This window comes from Venturia canescens, chromosome 9 (genome assembly GCF_019457755.1).
Source record: "Venturia canescens isolate UGA chromosome 9, ASM1945775v1, whole genome shotgun sequence".
NCBI lineage: Eukaryota > Metazoa > Arthropoda > Insecta > Hymenoptera > Ichneumonidae > Venturia > Venturia canescens.
Genome location: NC_057429.1, coordinates 17,532,932 through 17,550,927, shown reverse-complemented (window position 1 = coordinate 17,550,927; position 17,996 = coordinate 17,532,932). Strand labels below are relative to the sequence as shown.

At 35.1% G+C, this 17,996-nt stretch overlaps 2 protein-coding genes across 10 annotated transcripts; both read right to left on the bottom strand.

The window, feature by feature from the left end:
- Nucleotides 1–144: 144 nt before the first annotated feature.
- On the bottom strand, nt 145–9,930 carry mxt (Eukaryotic translation initiation factor mextil). Of its 7 annotated transcripts, none has more exons than XM_043427718.1 (11): nt 9,154–9,269; nt 7,960–8,080; nt 7,730–7,870; nt 7,456–7,625; nt 7,088–7,289; nt 6,781–6,852; nt 5,766–5,826; nt 5,391–5,673; nt 4,807–5,107; nt 4,246–4,361; nt 145–1,502 (listed from the first exon to the last, which is right to left on the bottom strand). In XM_043427718.1, exons 1-11 carry the CDS (start codon nt 9,160–9,162, stop codon nt 1,401–1,403), a joined length of 1,578 nt encoding a protein of 525 aa, XP_043283653.1. In that variant the 5' UTR covers nt 9,163–9,269; the 3' UTR covers nt 145–1,400. The 7 variants fall into 7 exon arrangements, with proteins under 7 accessions (XP_043283653.1, XP_043283655.1, XP_043283650.1 ...); XM_043427715.1 differs by lacking the exon at nt 145–1,502 and adding an exon at nt 2,373–3,959 and having other exon boundaries at nt 4,042–4,361; nt 9,154–9,272; XM_043427720.1 differs by lacking the exon at nt 4,246–4,361 and having other exon boundaries at nt 9,154–9,272.
- Nucleotides 9,931–10,571: 641 nt separating this feature from the next.
- On the bottom strand, nt 10,572–17,474 carry LOC122415942 (neuroguidin). 3 transcript variants are annotated; one of them, XR_006262031.1, is made up of 5 exons: nt 17,354–17,474; nt 16,140–16,677; nt 14,822–15,169; nt 14,479–14,577; nt 10,572–14,345 (listed from the first exon to the last, which is right to left on the bottom strand). XR_006262031.1 is itself a non-coding variant. In XM_043428550.1 (4 exons), exons 1-4 carry the CDS (start codon nt 17,360–17,362, stop codon nt 14,552–14,554), a joined length of 921 nt encoding a protein of 306 aa, XP_043284485.1. In that variant the 5' UTR covers nt 17,363–17,474; the 3' UTR covers nt 10,572–14,551. The 3 variants fall into 3 exon arrangements, 2 of the variants coding, with proteins under 2 accessions (XP_043284485.1, XP_043284486.1); XM_043428550.1 differs by having other exon boundaries at nt 10,572–14,577; XM_043428551.1 differs by lacking the exon at nt 17,354–17,474 and adding an exon at nt 16,766–17,179 and having other exon boundaries at nt 10,572–14,577.
- Between the last annotated feature and the right edge of the window lie 522 nt (nt 17,475–17,996).

Sequence of the window (17,996 nt, the reverse complement as noted above, 5' to 3'; positions counted from 1 at the left end):
AATAAGAGTGTAAGAATTCCGCGTTATTATAGAGACAAAAACAGTCTGAAAGGAGGGGAATGATGGGGGCATTTTTCGTTTATTTCCCAACTCCGAATGGGTTTCTTAGTTCTCAGTCAGGATTCCGTTTCCACGAAATCATACTTCCGTTGCACTTTGTTTTTATTAATAACAATACAGTACAATAATATTTGTATATTACTGCAGTGAGTGTGAATCGTAATAAGTTAGCAAAACAAATAACTTTTTTTTAGCTAAATGTCATAATAGTAATGATAATAATAGTAGTAAATAATAAATATTATTAAACATGTTTGTTTTCCTCTAGGACCCGATAAGAGGTAATAAATATTAAATCGTGTGTAAAAACTCTTAGAAACATAACAGAACCGTAACGATATAATAACTGTTCGACCTAAATCATTCATCTCAGAGAAGTCCTCGAAAAATATTTTATTTTTTCTTTCGTAGTTTTCTGAATGTCAATAGCAGTTCGAATGAAAATATATAGCTGCCTCTTCGTGTTTTATAATCGGTGACAAAACAGTCGTTGACGTACAAAATATAAAATAACTTTACAAATCTTTATGTTTGTTCTTTTTTTTGGCATTAGTAGACTTAATTTGGTTATAGTTTTACGATGGACGAATACCGGACTAGTAGTTACTTTTTATTTCTTTTTTTGTTTTATTATCGTTTCGCGTTTTAATATTTAGACTAGACTATGCTAAATCACGTGTTCGATCTTCCGGGGTCTCGTGAAACTTCAGACCCAAATCACGATTGTTTCTCCATTTTTAGTATTTTCAACTACCATCTTGATAATGTTAAGTTTCAACAGATACGACGTACGTTCAATCGTTTTCGGAGGAAAAATGTAATTTTTCAATTACACTCGAAAGTATTGACTCGTTATTTGGTTATTCCTTTTCTTGCAATTCTTCAATGCGTAACAATACTAATTTTCAACTGCCAACGTTTTGAGGGATATTTGTTTAACCCTCAAAGATAACAAATTAATGTTTGCTAAATAGATTTTTTGAAATAATGATTTTTTAAGAACTCTGATTGATTTGCAGCCGTACTGTACGACGGAAAATAAATTAAAAGCAGGACACGATGAAGTTGATTTTTTTGCTTGTTTTTAAGAACGTAAAATTCTTCGATAAATAAATCATCATTTCGAAAAAGGCAATTAAAAAATACTTCGTTTCTATAAAATTAATAATTTCCTGGGAAATTGTGATAATTCACCAGAATCCAATATAAATTATTGTCGTTTTACAACACCGCTTCTCGAAATAAATTAACTTGTTTTTTTTCCTTTCGATTTTCGAGATTCAAATCCACTTTGTGGCTGGTTCCGAAGATTTTATTTCGCGACAAATCGTGTCTTACTTTCACTCTGGATCGTCCGCTTCAGCAGCTGGCAACAACGTGATGAAACCAGCGGCTTCCACCTTCGCCTTATAGGCCTCCGGTTCGAACCAGCGAATCGGTACCTGGAAAAAAATGTTTTTATCAGACCCAGAATATTCTTCAAATTTTAAGAAAAAAGAGTGTTGAGGAAATATGTCAAATACAGTCGAGCCGGGAATGAAGTCTGAAAGAGAGATGTTCAGCTTTCGCAAAAAGAAATTGTTATAACTATAAAATCATCACCACTATAAAACGTCTTATAACTCTTTCAAATTACAGATTTCGTTTTTTTGGCAATAGAATTATTAAATTTTGGGGTATCGATTGACATCACGAATTTCTATAACTCATTGATCGTTGAGAATGAAATTGATCGAACAACATTTGTGAATGGAAGATTTATGATTGTATTTCCTCTAACACTACTTCAGTATTTCACTTACCCCCAGGTTTGTGAAAAAAAACATCAAATTATGCCCTACACACCGAATCTTGGCGACGATGTTACAAACGTTAGTAGTTTTTCTTTACATTAATAGCGTTTCAACTTGTTAAGCTGTACATATTATTTTTACAAATCCATCCCTCAATCTTTCAAAAAATGATTACACAAACCCCATCAACTAAAATTTTTAATTAAGCCAGATTTCAAAGCTATCCGAGTGTCTCAGTACTCCGAGTTGAGTAGATCAAAGTTTTCAGCTGAGGAAGTAATGTGTAAAACTTCTTTGATCTTACTGAATTTTCCAATAATCCTCAGCCTGATAATAGTGTGTATTGACATGAATATGTGAACAGAATAGTCGTCTTACCTCTGTTAATCCGTCCTCAGAATTGTCATGCATTCGTAAAAGTACAAAACTCCTGATGCCATGCTTGTTTTTTTGTATTATAAAATTTATCGAGTGCCAGGGAGGCAATTTATGTTCGGGTTTGTGTAATGTTATACTCCATGAATAGAAATTCATTTTTATTGAATGTTATAATGAGTGGTATTTCATTATAAAATATCCTTTTCTTAATTTCGGCCTTTTTAAAATCAAAACTATTAAACGAGTTTCCGTAACTTTTAATCAACAACTGCAAATCTAAATCTTACTCCAGTTCAAGCTGTATAGCGCAACAAGTCTCTTCGCTGTGATTCTTTCGCTTCAAGTCTACAGATAATTTTTATTAATATTGTGTACGGTTCTCTCCGTTTTGTTTGTTATTTTTGCTCTCCAGCGCACAAGCTTCAAGAAAAAAACGGAATTACTTTATTATTCACACTCTCACATAACGCCAAATCATGCGACGATTTCTCATATGTATCACAAAAAACAAAACAGTCTCAAACATTGCTTTCGACGATTTTCTAGCGCCCTTATAATCACTCTGTTACGTTCACACTTTTTCGTCCTCTTCGGTTAATACTTCAAGGCTTTCCAAAAGGGTTCAAATAGCCTTCAACGATTTTTCACTTATTAATCATCCACTTTTCGTATCATTATAAATGTAACAAGCTCCCTTAAGTCTAAACTTTTCTTCACAGATCAGTAGTCCTTTCATAACTCCATTTCTTTTTCACCTTTTTTTGAACTCTCGTTGTCAAAATATTGCGATACCTATTTCAACAATATCTAAGACCTTGATATCGAAAATAGAGCCGTAAAATTGATTTTTTTGTTTAAATCTACGAAAAAAATAAAAATAAAATGAAATAAAATAAACGTCGAATATTATCGAGAATTGATAACGCTTTTATATTATAGTCTCGTCGTTTCAAAAATGTTGAACAAATTGTATTATTGACGAAAAAATAACATCGTACGAATGTGCAATGAAAAATAAATTATGACTATAATTATACTGATTTTTTAATTGACTTACAGCAGGCTGTTACGCTCTAGAATTTGATTTAACCGATCGCGAATTCATCATTGCACAAACTTTAACAAAGAATAATGAAATGAAAACACAAAGTAGTCAACGAAAACGATTGTGGTCGAACACGTTTGAATCCACGCGTAATACTCGTATGTCGTTTTTTGTTTTTGCACCACAATATTAACGAGCACGGAATGCTTTACAAACTTAATGACTTCTTAATGACTAATCACGAATATCCGTGAACGGATCGTTTATAAATATGACGCTAAAATAATGATACTATCGATGAGATTCAATAACACAATAAACGTGTTAAAATGAGAGTTTCCAGCGAACTATCATTGATAGTGAAGGGTCTCTAAATACTTTAGCGTTCAGTGGCACAAAATAAAAAATAATAATAAAAAAAAAGAAACAAAATAAAATCTTTATATCGACTCACAATTGCCTCGAAATGAATAAATGAAAAATAATAGGAACATAAAATTTCTTTTTTGTCAGCAGCCTCTTTGATACCGTTTCACACGAGGGTGAAATCATATAATAAATTTCTATACATTGTTATCTTTATCTCCTTTTTATGTTTGTTTGTTTTCTCGCTAACTTTTGGTGGAAATCACGAAAATTTGGTACTATCAAAATACCAAATATTTGTTTGTAATACTATAAGATTTATCGAGCTCATATCGAATGTTTTTCACGTTTAAATGAGATGTGAACGAAAACTGTGAGACGTTTTCTTCGAAAACGCGAGATTAAGAAAATCTCGATGGTCGATGCAGCTCCGCTCGATAGAACTCAGTACGAATAACGATAAGCTATCTTTGGCATAGTTTCACGATCTTTGAATCCTCGGTTGTTAGAAACATCGTAATCGATTAATGTGTTACGGTTAAAATGATTGTTAAACGTGCCGGCGTTAATACAATTATTTGCCGTGTTGGTACGATTATCTACCTTGCGGACGATGTTTGGACACATTTTTTGGATGCGCTCCCAGTCCGCTGGAGCTCGCTTCGCGTAAGGGCCCTTGGAACAAAGGTGCAGGAACTCGTACGTGAGTTTTATGATTTCTGGAAATAAGCATCCATTTTTCTATATTTTTCCATTTTTCATCTCTTCCAATTGAATATTAAGTATAAAAAAATCATTGAAAAATAGTGAATCCAATAAAAGTGGACCGAGGGGAACAAAAAACATGATTCACGCCGAATTGACTACTCCCCGAGAAGTGTCGAACCGTTGCACATAATTTTATACTTCTATCGATCGTAAAATCGTTCATAAATCACGTTTCGAGCTAAAACGCGATGAAAGATACTTTCGCCGGAATCAGTCATAGTTATTCCTTCGTCATTCTGTCTGTAATGGTTTTTAACATGCGGGAAAAACGTAAAACTAAAATTAATTAAAAAATCAATTTCTTTTTAATTCTGACCACACACTGTTCATCTTTTAGAGTTATTTTTGAAAGAACCCATCATATCATAATTTTACGCTAATTTCGAATCCACTCACCCTTCTTCGGATTATTTTCAGATCCGGGAATTCCAAGTGGTTTAAATGTTTCCTCGCTCTCGGATGTCGCATTGCTCTCCTGACTCAGCTCACGACCGAGAACATTTGACGGTGTCAGTCCAGTTAACGGAGTAATCGGAGTCAACGGAGTGATCGGTGTCAGCGGCGTTATCGGAGTACTCAATACAGAATCCGTTGATGGAGCGAACCCAGTTTCTTCCTCAAAACTGAAGTAATCCACACCGGAATTAAGTGGCTCGGGATCGCTCGAAAAATAACCGTCGAGGACCAATTTGGCTGTCTAAAAACACATGATCGCAATGTCACAGATAAATCTTCACTCAAGAAGAACAAGCTTCATTTTGTCTTATTAGAAAAAAATTACTTCTCAAAATGGAATTGTGAACTTCAGAGTAAACGGACTTGACGCGATTTTTCGAAAATAGCTTTTTGTGTTTGCTAGAAATGTTGTCAAAATTATTTGCCGAATTAAAATTTGTATACAGAATCACACAATTTTCGTTTCCCAATATTCTCTTTGTGAATGTTCATCCCTCCAAGATTCTCTTTGTAAATATAATTACCATGACAAGATCCAAATTGCACCCGATGACTTTGATGGACTGATTACCAACAGTCACCGTGTACTTGTATTCGCCAATACTGGCGTCGTTGGTGGATAAACTGTGAAGAAGAGTCGAGCGTGTACGAGAAGTGCGCTGTAGGAGACGGTTGCTCTCGTCGGATGCACTGCTGTTCAACGAAGAGCTAGAACCACCGATACCGCTCTTGTCTCCTCCACCTTGCTCTAATCGCACCGGGGATGCGTTTCGTTGTATCGTATCTTTAATTAAATCCTTCGCGTAACTAGAGCCACGAAAAATTGCAGACAAAAATCGTTAACGTCGATTAAAAGTGTCAGAACCGTAAATATTCCTGATTGAAGAAAACACACTCACTGTATCTTGTCCTCGGAAGTTCCCGTTATTTGGACAAGTCGTTCTTTGGCTCCAGGGTTCACTGAAAAGTTCGCCAAATGTACAGAATCTATAAAGTTATTCTTAACTTAACAGGCGTTAACACACGCATCAATCACAGATTATTATGCACCTGGCAAGAATGACTAGCTCAACCAGTGTTAATTCATTATTAACAATGTAAAAATATGGAGAATTCAATCACTGCTGATTTTTGTTACACTCAAACCATGCTTTGCAGTGACGATTTTCTTTTTTTTTCTGTTTTCCCACAAAACTGGATTCACGTTCGGGGATGTGCCTGCTAAAAATTGTATTTTCATTCAAAAATTTATGCAACGATCATTTTTCGACCTTTTTCTTTTTAATAGTAACCGAAACGAAATCCCACGATCGACCAATACGAGAATAAGCATTTCTGTTTTCATTGAAACATTCAACCGTTTCAGGTAAAATTCTTTCTCGTATAAACTCGGTTCTAAACGATGGAAAAATTCATTCCTTATTTGAATTTTTTCACTGTAACGCAACAACATTTTTCTCATTGTAACATGACCATCTTTATTTTTATGCAACTTATAAATTTCGGGTCGACAAACGAAAAATAGTGCATCGAAAGATGGATTAATTTTTGAAGAATGACAGAAAATTTGAATACTTCAATAATTAGCTGGTGTTACTCGATTCGAAGATCATGCATTGCCATTCGATCGAAGACAGTTGAGACAGCAAAGAGTTATTTGCCAGAAATAATAAAACAAATCAAAACGTTCATTGTTAAAAGGTGATGCATGAGAAATAAGTGGTAAAAGTACGCGATATCCGTTGGTGAAAAATTAGACGAACGAGTCAACATAAAAAACAAAATCAGTCACGTTAATTTCGGTAGTTGAGATGCAAAAGGCATGATGCAGACGAGCTGCTTGCAGTTTTTGGTTTTATTTGCTTATTAATGTTGTTGCTTTGTTTTGTTTGTTTGTTTTCATTTCCTGTTTACCTCGCTGGAAGGAGATGATCGTCTCGCTGAGCTCTTCGATCATGTGAACCCGTCTCCCCTTTATTCCCATCACTGTTTTGTCGTGCAAACAATTTTAAGAGTACGAAAGAGAGAAAAAAAACCATACGCTTGTTCTTAAGAGATATTCGCACATGTTTTTGTTCGGTTACCACCACTTTTTGTATTGTTTTTTTTTACCCTGTCGCCCCCAAATCGTGGGTAATCTTTGTCTTTCAAAACGAGCATAAAATCGAAATAAAATCAATTTTGTGATCAAACGAATAAAAATTATCTCATATTTTCTCACCTTTCCCCGAATCACTGTTACGGATTACAACTTCGTCCTTGCAATAATTCTTGCCGGGAATTCTCGTTGGTTTTGCAAATTTTCCGCTGTTCTTTATTACTTCACCGATTCCGAGTAGCGGCGCTGTTTGGGGAGACGACGATCCCAGGGGAGGAGACGACAACAGTGTCGTCGGAGATTCCATGATCAATGCATCAGCTTGCTGTAAAATTCGATAGTAAGAGTGAAAATGGGCCAAAAAGGTAAATAAAAACGCTTGCATCTTTAAGATTATTTTCAAGCAGTTTTTCAATATCTCATTTCAAATATTGAGACTATTTATTCTATTGCCATATAAAAATGTCTGAGAATAAGCTAGAGAAACGTACGGTATCGATTGTGGACAATTTCTGGGTGTAATAATTATCCATCGAGTCATTGTGACGCCATTGCTTAGCTCTGAGTTCAATTAGTTCCAGCAAGTGTACTCTGGTCGTCAGATCAAGTCTCTCATCCTGGCTTCCATTTCTCATCGCTACAAATGCTCTGTCCAGCTGACCTAGGGAGATAAAATAATAAACATCGAATGAATTTTCTGCTTTCTACATGCAGATTTATGCGTCGAATTGAAAGAGACTAAAAGTAAATAATAAACTAAAATACCTTTGTAAATTGCTTCTACTTGTGGTGCATGAGATTTGAGAGTGTTACACATTGTGATTATGTTCATCTGCAGCGACTGATCGTGGAAGCCGTTGGTCAGGTGGACGGTAACATTGTCGATCAGGGACACTAATTCGTCCACTGCGAGGTCAAAAATAATAATAAATTCAGTGAATAAGTAATCTTCGGGAGAATTATATTTTTATATCTTCAAGAGTCACAGTCTTTACTGGTCTTTATCCACCCATCGTTGGTCGAGTGGCGCTGGCTCAGCTTCGGAGGCCTTGGTTTTTCCACTTTTTTCAGCGTTCTGAGTCTGGTTAGCTGTGTTGTGGTCGCCATTATTGGGTCCTATTCAGAACACAACATAACAGATCAAATATTGCCGTCGATGGATGTTTAAACAAATTCTAAACTATCTCAGCACGATTCTTAGGAATTTCTGATACTATCAATTAAAGTTTTCTTAGACAGGGTCTAAGCATTGATTGGAATTTTTGTAACTGATATTAACGGTCCACATAGATCATGTTTTTGTATGAAAAAATAATAATAGTAAAAATTGATCAGTTCTAAAGAAATAATAGATACAGGTATGCAAATTTTGATACCCTACTTTGATTTCTAGCAAGCCTGAGAAGGTTTCATTTCAACATTGTCATACATCATTTGAGAGCAATAGTTCAACACGCAGAGAGATCTTTACTTATTTGACAATAATTTATGTTCATAGTTGAAATTGGCAATAATTTTAATCTGTAGGAATTTTTTAGTATGACTTTTTTTCCAGCAGAAGCTTCAAAATGAACGGATCCTGCAGATAAGTTTGAAAAATCGGAAAATTTTCAGGAATATACACAAATTCTGATGAAGCTAACGAATCCTCAGAAGAGAAGTCACAAAATAAACATAGAATCAGTTGCTGCAAAACCAACTTTACACGCGTAAGAGAGAATTAAATGAAAAAGCAAATGTTTGCACAGCAGCAAGTGAGAAAAGTAAAGATTTGTCATTGATAAGAAAAGCACGAGAGTCCCGGAAATAAATGAAGTTAAACGTTGGTTCATCGTGGTGTTAAAACATGAGATATTTGCAACAGAGAAGCACGATTTAAAAATAACTCTGTTATAAGGAACAAAAAAACGAAACCAAAAAAGGGTTCACGCGCGAACTTTTCGACGAACTTATGTACGAGAAGAAAGTAAAAGAAAACAATGGTGCACAAGAAAAACACAGCGAGTACGTTGACGATTGAGTTAACACCTTTGGAAATAATAAAAAATTAACAGGAGAATTGTCGCGTGGGTTCTGAGGAAGTAAAAAAGTGCGAAGGCAAAACGCGTGTTCGGCGCAGCCAAGCAATTTCAGCCACTCGAAAAATCAGGCACGATCAGGGTTATGATAAAAATAATTTATATACATACGGGAACCATGTGAGAACTTGTAACAGCGCTCACACAAAGCGAGAGTGCAGAGTGTGGTAGCAGGGGAAAATGTGCTTACAGTATAAACTTTGAGAAGGATCGACAGACCACGAGAACGAGAGAAAGAAAGAGAGAGGGAGAAAGAAGAGTGGGAGGAAAGAGAGAGGTGAGCTCGAAAGGAAAGTGGGAGGAAGTCGACAAAGCGAGGCAATACGAGGGAGAAAGAAGGGTGCGAGCGAGATAAATGAATGTTTCCGAAAGTGGACATAACTTGGCATAGAAACAGAGTAAGTGGGGGAGAGAAAAGGAGAGCACACACAAAGGGATTTATTTGTTTGGTTTCTGGAAAATTTCGAACAATCATACATTCTTGTATTTATGTTAGAAAATTGAAAAATCATTCGATAAAAATAAAACACATGCACGCCATGCAGAGCAGAATGTCATTGATGAGAGAAATCGTTCCCCGGAAGAATTGTCATGCAAAAGAGTTTCGATACTAAAATATTTTTGACAGCTGGCTATAGCTACTGAGAAGGTTCATTTTGTTTTTTACGTAATCGGCACGATAACGTTCATTTTTTGGAAATGAAGTTCTATGATCAATTATTGGAAATCTGCTTACCTTAGCAGCCGTGCCACAGGTGAAACGATAGGCAGATCGTCGTGGGATCTCGTCGTTGACGTCGTCGTCGTCTCGTATTTTCGATACGATTTGTCGTTTATGTATATGTGTGGGTGTCGTATATGGAAGGCGCGGAGCCCGGGGGGATTCCAATTCGATGCGTGCGAAGTTGCCGATTATGTAGGAACAAAGACACAGGCTGGTTTGCACAGCGAAAAATCACTAAATGAATGCGGATAGGAAGAAGAATCATTGACACCGATCATCAACTTCAGTTCCCTCAGTTCAATATTTTGTTGAAAGACGAAAACAACCATTCATTTTCGAAAGGAATTGATGTGGTTTCACAATCAAATAATACGAATACAAATTTTCAATATCCGGATCATAAAAGTATTACAAACGAAATGAGTGAAAAATTCCTTCAAATTATACACGAAACATTGAAGAAGTTAATTAAATTTTTTTTATATTCATAGAAATAAAATAGAATCATTTCAAATCAATATTCATTCGAAATCGTCAGAATTACATATCCATTCTAGTAACGAGTTTCGATCACGACTGTTATCCTCGACTTTTCAACCCTAGTCTCGATGAGGTTGAATGACCGGCCTTAAACAAATGGACCCTTTATCCCAACGTCTTTGCAATGAAGCCGGCTCGCACTAGAAATCCCTCGGATTGGCTGTAACGTCGAAAATTTTCCAAACCCTGTTCGCTCAAATTACTTATGCACCACGAATTCAGCATTTTTTATTCAATAAGAAACAGTTTGAAGAAAAATTCATAATTAGTCGACATTGAAAACATTTTATTCAGTCAGTAAGAAGCCTTCTACATAATATCAATAATAATGACAATAATAATAATAATAATAGAAATTCATTCGTAATAACCATTTGTAAATTACAGGTAGACTCTCTCCCCCTCTCTTTCGTACGCTCACCTGCCATATTAAAATAAAAATGATAAAAAAACATCATCGAATAACCAAACTTATAAAATTGTTTTATATTCCTCAGCGGGAGTATATACATATATATGTATTATTTACATATGTATATATATATAACTCCATTAATGTAGTTGATAAATTATTCCTATTTTGTCAGTTTTTGTTGTTGCTGCAAAGATACATCATCGCGTTAGCCCGGCAGCACATTTGGATTTGTAGGACAAGTTTTGTAACCTCACTTTTACTCGTTTCGTTTTTTTTCTTTATTATATTTCCCGATCACCCCGTTTTCTCTTTCTCAGCTCATTCTTGCGTGTACGACTATGTTTACATCGTTTACAATAACGCATATTAGTATGATTCGTACAACGATTTCATCATTTTTTTCATTAAGTCTCATAATAATAGCGGCTAGGAATAATCACGAAGGAACAGTGACGCTTTTTACCCAAGTGGCAAAAGGCCCGAGTCGCGATCGTGCTTTTTTGGCACAATACAGTAGTAAACAACTAGTAGTATGAGATTTGTTTGTTCGTTTTGTATCTTCGGAGCTGTAAACGATATATCTGTTTACATATATGCAATATATATTTATAACTTTGATAATTCATTCATTTTTTTACTTATTATTTGGCAATAATCAAACGATGTAAACAAGTCTTTTTGTCGTCAGGCCTTATTACTGTTTTACCAATAGTCTATTGTCTTGAGGTAGTGAATTCAATGTATAACCCTATTATTTTGTTGCTGCTATATATGCTGTGTTGCAGATATGTGTGTGTTCCAATGAATATTACTTTTTACGCCCATTTTTGTCCAGCTTCGACCTTACTTCTTTTTCATTTTCATACTTTTTCTCTCTCTCTCTCTCGTTCTTTCTGCTTTTCTTTTTCTACAAGTCCAATGCATCGAAAATATACTTGTTAAATGCAATTCATTCCTTCATCGAACCAATACAGACATAGCTAATGTACACAGTATTTTTAATAAAAAGTTTTTACGCGCCTAAACGGACGCAATATTTGTTTATTATTCTTCTTCGTCTTCTTCTTATTTTTCATCTTCTTTTTTTGTGGAACAATACAATCCTGTTGTAAAATATCTCATTGTTTATGTCGCGCACACTCTTGGGCGCTAATACGAAAAAACCCTGTCCATTTGGAAAAAGGAATTTGGACTCGTAGTTTTGCATTAGTCTCATTGTAGAGGGCGTCAAAAAATTATTATCGTCTAGGCAAGAAGTTTAAACAGTACGCGTTCGTAGCTCATCTTCGTTTTGTTTTTTCTCGGTTTTTTTTTTTTGCTTGTTTTTCGTTATACCGAAAGATAAACGAGGAGTTCGTAATACTTCGAAATGAGAAAGTCATTACTTAATCTTCCTGCTTTATCACCCGGTACATATTGGAGCTCACACGCCTACGTACGCAACTTCGTTTGCCAAAACGGCCGAGAGACTATCCGCTGCTGACAGTTTTAGGCTCGTGTGCTAGCACTTGTAAATAATGCCCAGCAATTGTGCTATTTTTTTTTCTTCTTTTCTGTAGTCTCATTCGTTCGTATTTGTTTTTTTCCTTCTTCTTCTTCTTCTTCATTTTAATTGTTTTTCCCCCCGCTATTCTTTCAAGAATTATTATTTTTTTTTTTTTTTTTTTTTTTTTTTTTATTATTTTTATCACATTTTAATCGTCTTTCACAGATCGGAAAGAACGAGACGCGCGTGACATCGCGACCGCACAAACATCGGGCTCAATCGGTGAACACTTCTGTAAAAAATATAAATTCTATATGGATGTTTTGAGCCCTCAGGCGCGGTCAAGAAACACATGGTATTTGCTTGGATCGTTTGTTATTTCGCGAATCTCTTCTGAAACGTTTTCGCCTTTAATGTTGCTGCTCGTTTTGTTTTTTTTTTTTCTCTTTGACGGTGCCCCACCCTTACCGTTTTAATGTTTTGCAGTGGAGTTTTCGAGGGGTAGTTTTGACTTTCATTTTCTATTTTCATATTGTTTCTTTTTTTTCAACCTGTTCTGCACACTACGAGGATTCCAAAAAATTATGTTTCACGGTATAATTGCTGTCTCGCTTGACTCCGGACAGAATCGATTCTCGAGGCTCTCTGTCTCATATTCACGGCGATAAATATCATTCGTTTCTTGATGTCAGTGCGCGCGTCACGTTCTCGAGGAAACCAAAAACGCGTTTGAACGTAAAACAGTACTTGAGTAATTGGATTTTCGTTTTGCTTCTCTTTATACCTCAATTTTGAATTTTGACACGTCCACTTTATCCTTATATTACCATCAATATAAACAATGGAGCTTCTTTTTCCCTCGTATAATGTTAAAACAACGATTATAAAGACGCGCGCGCGCGCATTCGCGAACGCCATCGCGCGCTTTAAATAAAAACTTAACGCAAGATATATTCATAAATGAACGACACCGAAATGCAATAGCCTCAACATTTCACCAGGAATCGACGAAAAAAATCCACGAACATAATAAGAATACGAGTTTAAATTCGTAAAACTATTACCTACAAGTATTTTTGTGCTTATTTTTTTTTTTGCTTGTTTTTTTTTTCTTTTTCTTTTTTTTACTTATTTTTCCGATTTTTTTTTCTTTTGTCTTCCTATTCTACAAACAGCGAGAAAAATCCTAAGACATGCGGTTGCCAAAAATGAATTTCTGACCATTCGAGAAGTATTTTAACTTCGTGTAACTTCGAAACGCTAAATTTTTATTTATGTATGTATTTTTTAGATTACTTTTTTGTTGTTTGCTGTGTCGAGTACGAGCTTCCTGTATTTTTGTCTTTATTTGTTTTCTTTGTTTCATACTTTTTTTGATCTGTATGTTTTTCGTTTTTGAATGTCTTGTGATTTTTACGCTCCCCGTAACAATTAATCCAATATCATCCGTCTCTCCCGCTAAAATGTAATCAGTTTTATCGTTTTTTGTTTTGTCTCTTTCTTCCTTTCTTTCTCTTTTCTCATTCTACAACTGGAGTTTTTTTTATCTCAAAATAAAGCAGACGAATCCACTTTTGTTTGTTAAATTATTCTTATGCTTTAAGATCTCTTGGCGCGGGAGTTTAATTTCTATTTGTTTTTTTTTTTTTTTATTTATTTTTTCGTCTTCTTCTTCTTCTTCTTCTTCTTTATTCGTTTAATTTGTGCTCCCAATTCGGACGTTACTCTTTTTTCGCAGACAAAGGCAAGCTCGCGAATATTCGCTACACGTTTCTCATATTTGTTATCATAATTTCCAATTTCTTTTTATTTGCAATCTCGACCCTTTTTCTTTTATCTTCAACCCATACTAGCCCCCCCCCCCCTCCCCCGCCCCACCCGTTTGCTTCAAGTTTCTTGATTGTTTGCCAACTAATACGGATCCGTAGTTAAAAATTTGTTTCAGACAACGGTTGAAGATTAAAACCATTAGTAACTATAGTTATCAATTACGACGACCATTATGATGCCTTATACAATAATAAATTACCGCGATGGTGTGTGTGTGTGTGTATGCGAGTGTTTCATTTCATTATTATTTTCATATTCTTCTCTTCCTGTTTTCGCATTATCCTCGACAGCTGTGTGTACCTTTAATACTAAATTTTTATTCAATAATTAGCGTAACTTAGTAACGAGAGTATTTCGCCGGTAAACTCTCTTGCCGAGAGATTTCCGAATAAGTGCTTTTTTGTTTTATTATTTTTCAATCCTTTCGAGAATTCTTTTTACCTTATGAATTAACTGGTGTGGAGATCCTCAAGCTCGTCGAGTCCGAGGGACAAATAAAAACACCACTTATTGCTTAGTGGTGTCGTTTCTTCTTGAAACCTGAGAAAAATAAATCTTTGTTTACGGTATCGTAAAAAAAGTCGCACAAAATGGTGTCTTGTCATCGTAAGAGTTTTTAGTAGAATAATTTGTTAATAAATTTCAGGTGCCGTTAATTATCATAGAATGTGACTATGAAAAATGTCTGATGTCAACGTTTGTGGCAAACAGCCATAAATATTCTTGAATTTTATCGTTCATTCGAAAAGTTTTTGTCCTCAATACTCGGAATATTTGTACGTACTCTTTTTGGCTTTTCCCTTGGAAGTTTTTCTCTTTTTACCAGAGACTGCGGCAGGTCCGGAGAACGTTGTTATTTCGTCGCCAAGTGTGCCCAGCGTTGTAATTTGACGACTTCGATGTTTCTCCTGTTTCGTAACTGGCAAACGCGTCATGTAGTTCTCTTCATATTCGATCTTTCGCTTGTTCTCACGTCCCAAACTCGCTTGTTTATCTCCTATACCCTGCGTATCCTCGATTGGTGCGTCTAAATATTCCTCCCTCAGTTCGCGCAATACCGCACCGGATACTGCACGCCTGCGTGCTCTCTCGCCCGCCTTGCGCATTTTTTCAGCCATCGTCTCGTCCCCGTCTATACAAAACAACAAAAACATATGCACGTTTATTTTTTTTCCAATAAAACAAAAATCCATACGGACTAAATCTATAAAACGAACATAGATATAGAGACAACCATTTTCGATACTTTTCACATCGTTTTTTGCTGAGTTGAGTTTTAACCTGATATACCTTCGAATTCTTACAAAAGTTCGTCATTTATACGTCTACGGAAGAAATACGTTATTGTAGAATTCAATTGATACTTTTTCTATTTTGTCACATTAATATTTGCAATTGTGTGCTACTTTTTTTAAATTCCATGACTTTTGATTGCTACAAAATTTCACAACTCCGTTAATCGTAAATTCATATTTTTTTTTCTTCCTGATATTTTCATTTTGTTACTGCAGTGATACTCAAAAAAGTTGAATTAAGAAAGGAGTTGGATGAATTTCGAATATTTTGAATAGGCCCTTCGAACTCTTTATAAATTTTTCAACACAGTTTTGTAGAAGTTTTTCAAGATATATAAGATACACACGGAACAGAACCTCATCTTAGAAACAAAATTAAAAGCAATTCAATGAGTTGGATTCGTGGAAAAAAAATCATGATTTTCAATGTTAGAATAAGAATTCGAATAAGTTCTTTTAAGGTCATTGAAACTGGCATATTCGCGATGGGAGAGACTTCATTGAATGAAAGAAAGAAACGAAAATGTAATGTCTTTTTTAAGAATCTCCGAAAACTGAATCATAAGTCATTGAAAAAAATTTTTTTGGTTCAAACTAAAAAATTTCTGTTCAGAGAATAATCACGGAACTAGAATAATTACGAGAAATAAAAATCGCTCGTATAAGATGAAGTACTGTTCATTGAAGAATGTCGTTAGAATGAAATGTTGAACCAGAAAAACTGATTTCTTTTTTTTAATTAAAGTATCGACTAGAAGAACAAAAATGTTCTCTTAATTCAAATTCGAAGCTCAAAAAGCTACAAACCATAGTGAACGGCTGCCAATTTTGGTGGTACGTAAACCCCAGATTTCCTAGACTGTTTTGATTTGTTGGCTGCATCATCGTCATCTTCTTCGCTGTTAGACTCATCCTCGCTACCATCCAATTTACCCATAAGCGCGTCTGGATTGGCTTTGAAATTGCTAGGATCGTTATTGCCGGTAGTTCCAGTGACGGCGGTCTTTACTAGTTTGTCTATTTGATACTTGAGCTTTTGATCTATGGGCCTGATTTTTTCGAGAACAGTTCTTATCTCGACGAGTCGATCTATCGAAGGATCTCCTTCGATGCGCTCTCCAGAGCATTTCCTCAATACTACATAAGTCAAATTAATAAGATAAGAAAGAAGCATGTGATACTTCATTTCCAAAAAGCTTAGACCCTTGTCCGTTGACACTTCTCCATTTTTCACTTTTGTTAACATATTGTCAACAAGTTGATTAACCTGGACAACGTTGGCATTCATCTCTCCTAGCAATCGGAATGCCTGAGGCAGATCCCTCTGCTCCATTTCATCGATTGCCTGCAATAATCATTTTCCATTAATAACTATGTTTATTTATTTTTCATTATTTAAAATAATTTTTATCGATAAAATTAATAAAATTTACCATCTTCGAAGATTTTTCTAAAGTTTCGTCAATTTTTATAATACCAGTTGCAACAATGCTCGACAATTTTTTCACGACGCGACTACCATTTTACGACGAAGCTCAAAGTTTTTTTATCACGTACAAAAAAAGTACCCTTCTCCTACTCCCCTTTTTTTTCACCCCCATTCGATACCGCGGACGAGTGGAAAAAATCTATAACTCTCGTAAAACTGAAATTTCCATAAAAGAATAATATCTCGTTGAAACAATAACAAAACTCGTGAGCGCGTGAAAATTCAATCGTAAATATGTAGCGGTAACCTCATTTTCGTTGATTCCGATGATGAAAATTATTACGTGAAAATTCAATGCTCGCGAGAAAAATGTCGGAGTCGCGATCGTACGGGAAAAAAGCGCAATAATCTGCTGCCATCTTTCCTATTTACTAATGGATGACAGCAGCGGAGAGAGAGAGAAGAAAGAATGAAACAAAAAAAACAATCAAAAACTCCCTCGATAGAACTGGGGGTAGAAAAATTCTCAATTTTTTTACTCAATTACACCCCCGCAAAACTATGAATTTTATGCACATTTTATTCCACTCACCTGCACCATTGTTTAGAAACAAAAATTAACTCAACAAACACATATTTAAACAACGTAACTTGTAATTAAACGGGTCCCCCACGTGGGACGATATTTTCCTTTTCAGAGGGTATATTTTTTCTCTCGGAAAAGCTTCATCAAACGATGTTCTGTAGTGTAGTTAAAATTATTTTATGAAGTATTAATTCGCTGTAAAATATCGAAAAATATCTTTAAAAAAATGAGAAATTATTTAACAATCTAATTGCTTATTCTTTTTATAACAATAAATAAACAAATCTTCGAGAAAAAGATTGACTTTTGACTATTTAAGAATTATCTCTAGATAAAATGGCGCGCTCTATTCGAACTTGAATCTTGGCAGTTTCTCCAGTGACACCAAAACTTTTAATATCAGACGTTCGCATGCACAAACATTTCATTGTTGTAGATCGATTTATATCTGGTTCCGCATGATTGATAAGTTCATTACTTTTATTACGACAAGCGATAAGAGGTTTCCACTCAAAATCAAACACAAGAATTTTTCCGTACAATAACGATCGACAACAATAAAAAATGTGTACAGTTTCGTCAATATCAATAGTACTGACACTACGATGAACCTTAAAAATACAAAATCTTTTACAAGTTCTATAAAGTG

Excerpts from the sequence above, each read along its gene's own strand:
- mxt (XM_043427714.1), bottom strand. Across the intron at positions 5,674-5,765 it reads ACTTCCGAGGACAAGATACA|TTACGCGAAGGATTTAATTA; the intron begins GTGAGTGTGTTT and ends TCGTGGCTCTAG. Across the intron at positions 4,362-4,806 it reads TGAAAATAATCCGAAGAAGG|AAATCATAAAACTCACGTAC; the intron begins GTGAGTGGATTC and ends GCTTATTTCCAG.
- LOC122415942 (XM_043428550.1), bottom strand. Across the intron at positions 15,170-16,139 it reads ATTGGCAGCCGTTCACTATG|ACGGGGACGAGACGATGGCT; the intron begins GTTTGTAGCTTT and ends TGTTTTGTATAG. Across the intron at positions 14,578-14,821 it reads CAAGGGAAAAGCCAAAAAGA|GTTTCAAGAAGAAACGACAC; the intron begins GTACGTACAAAT and ends TATTTTTCTCAG.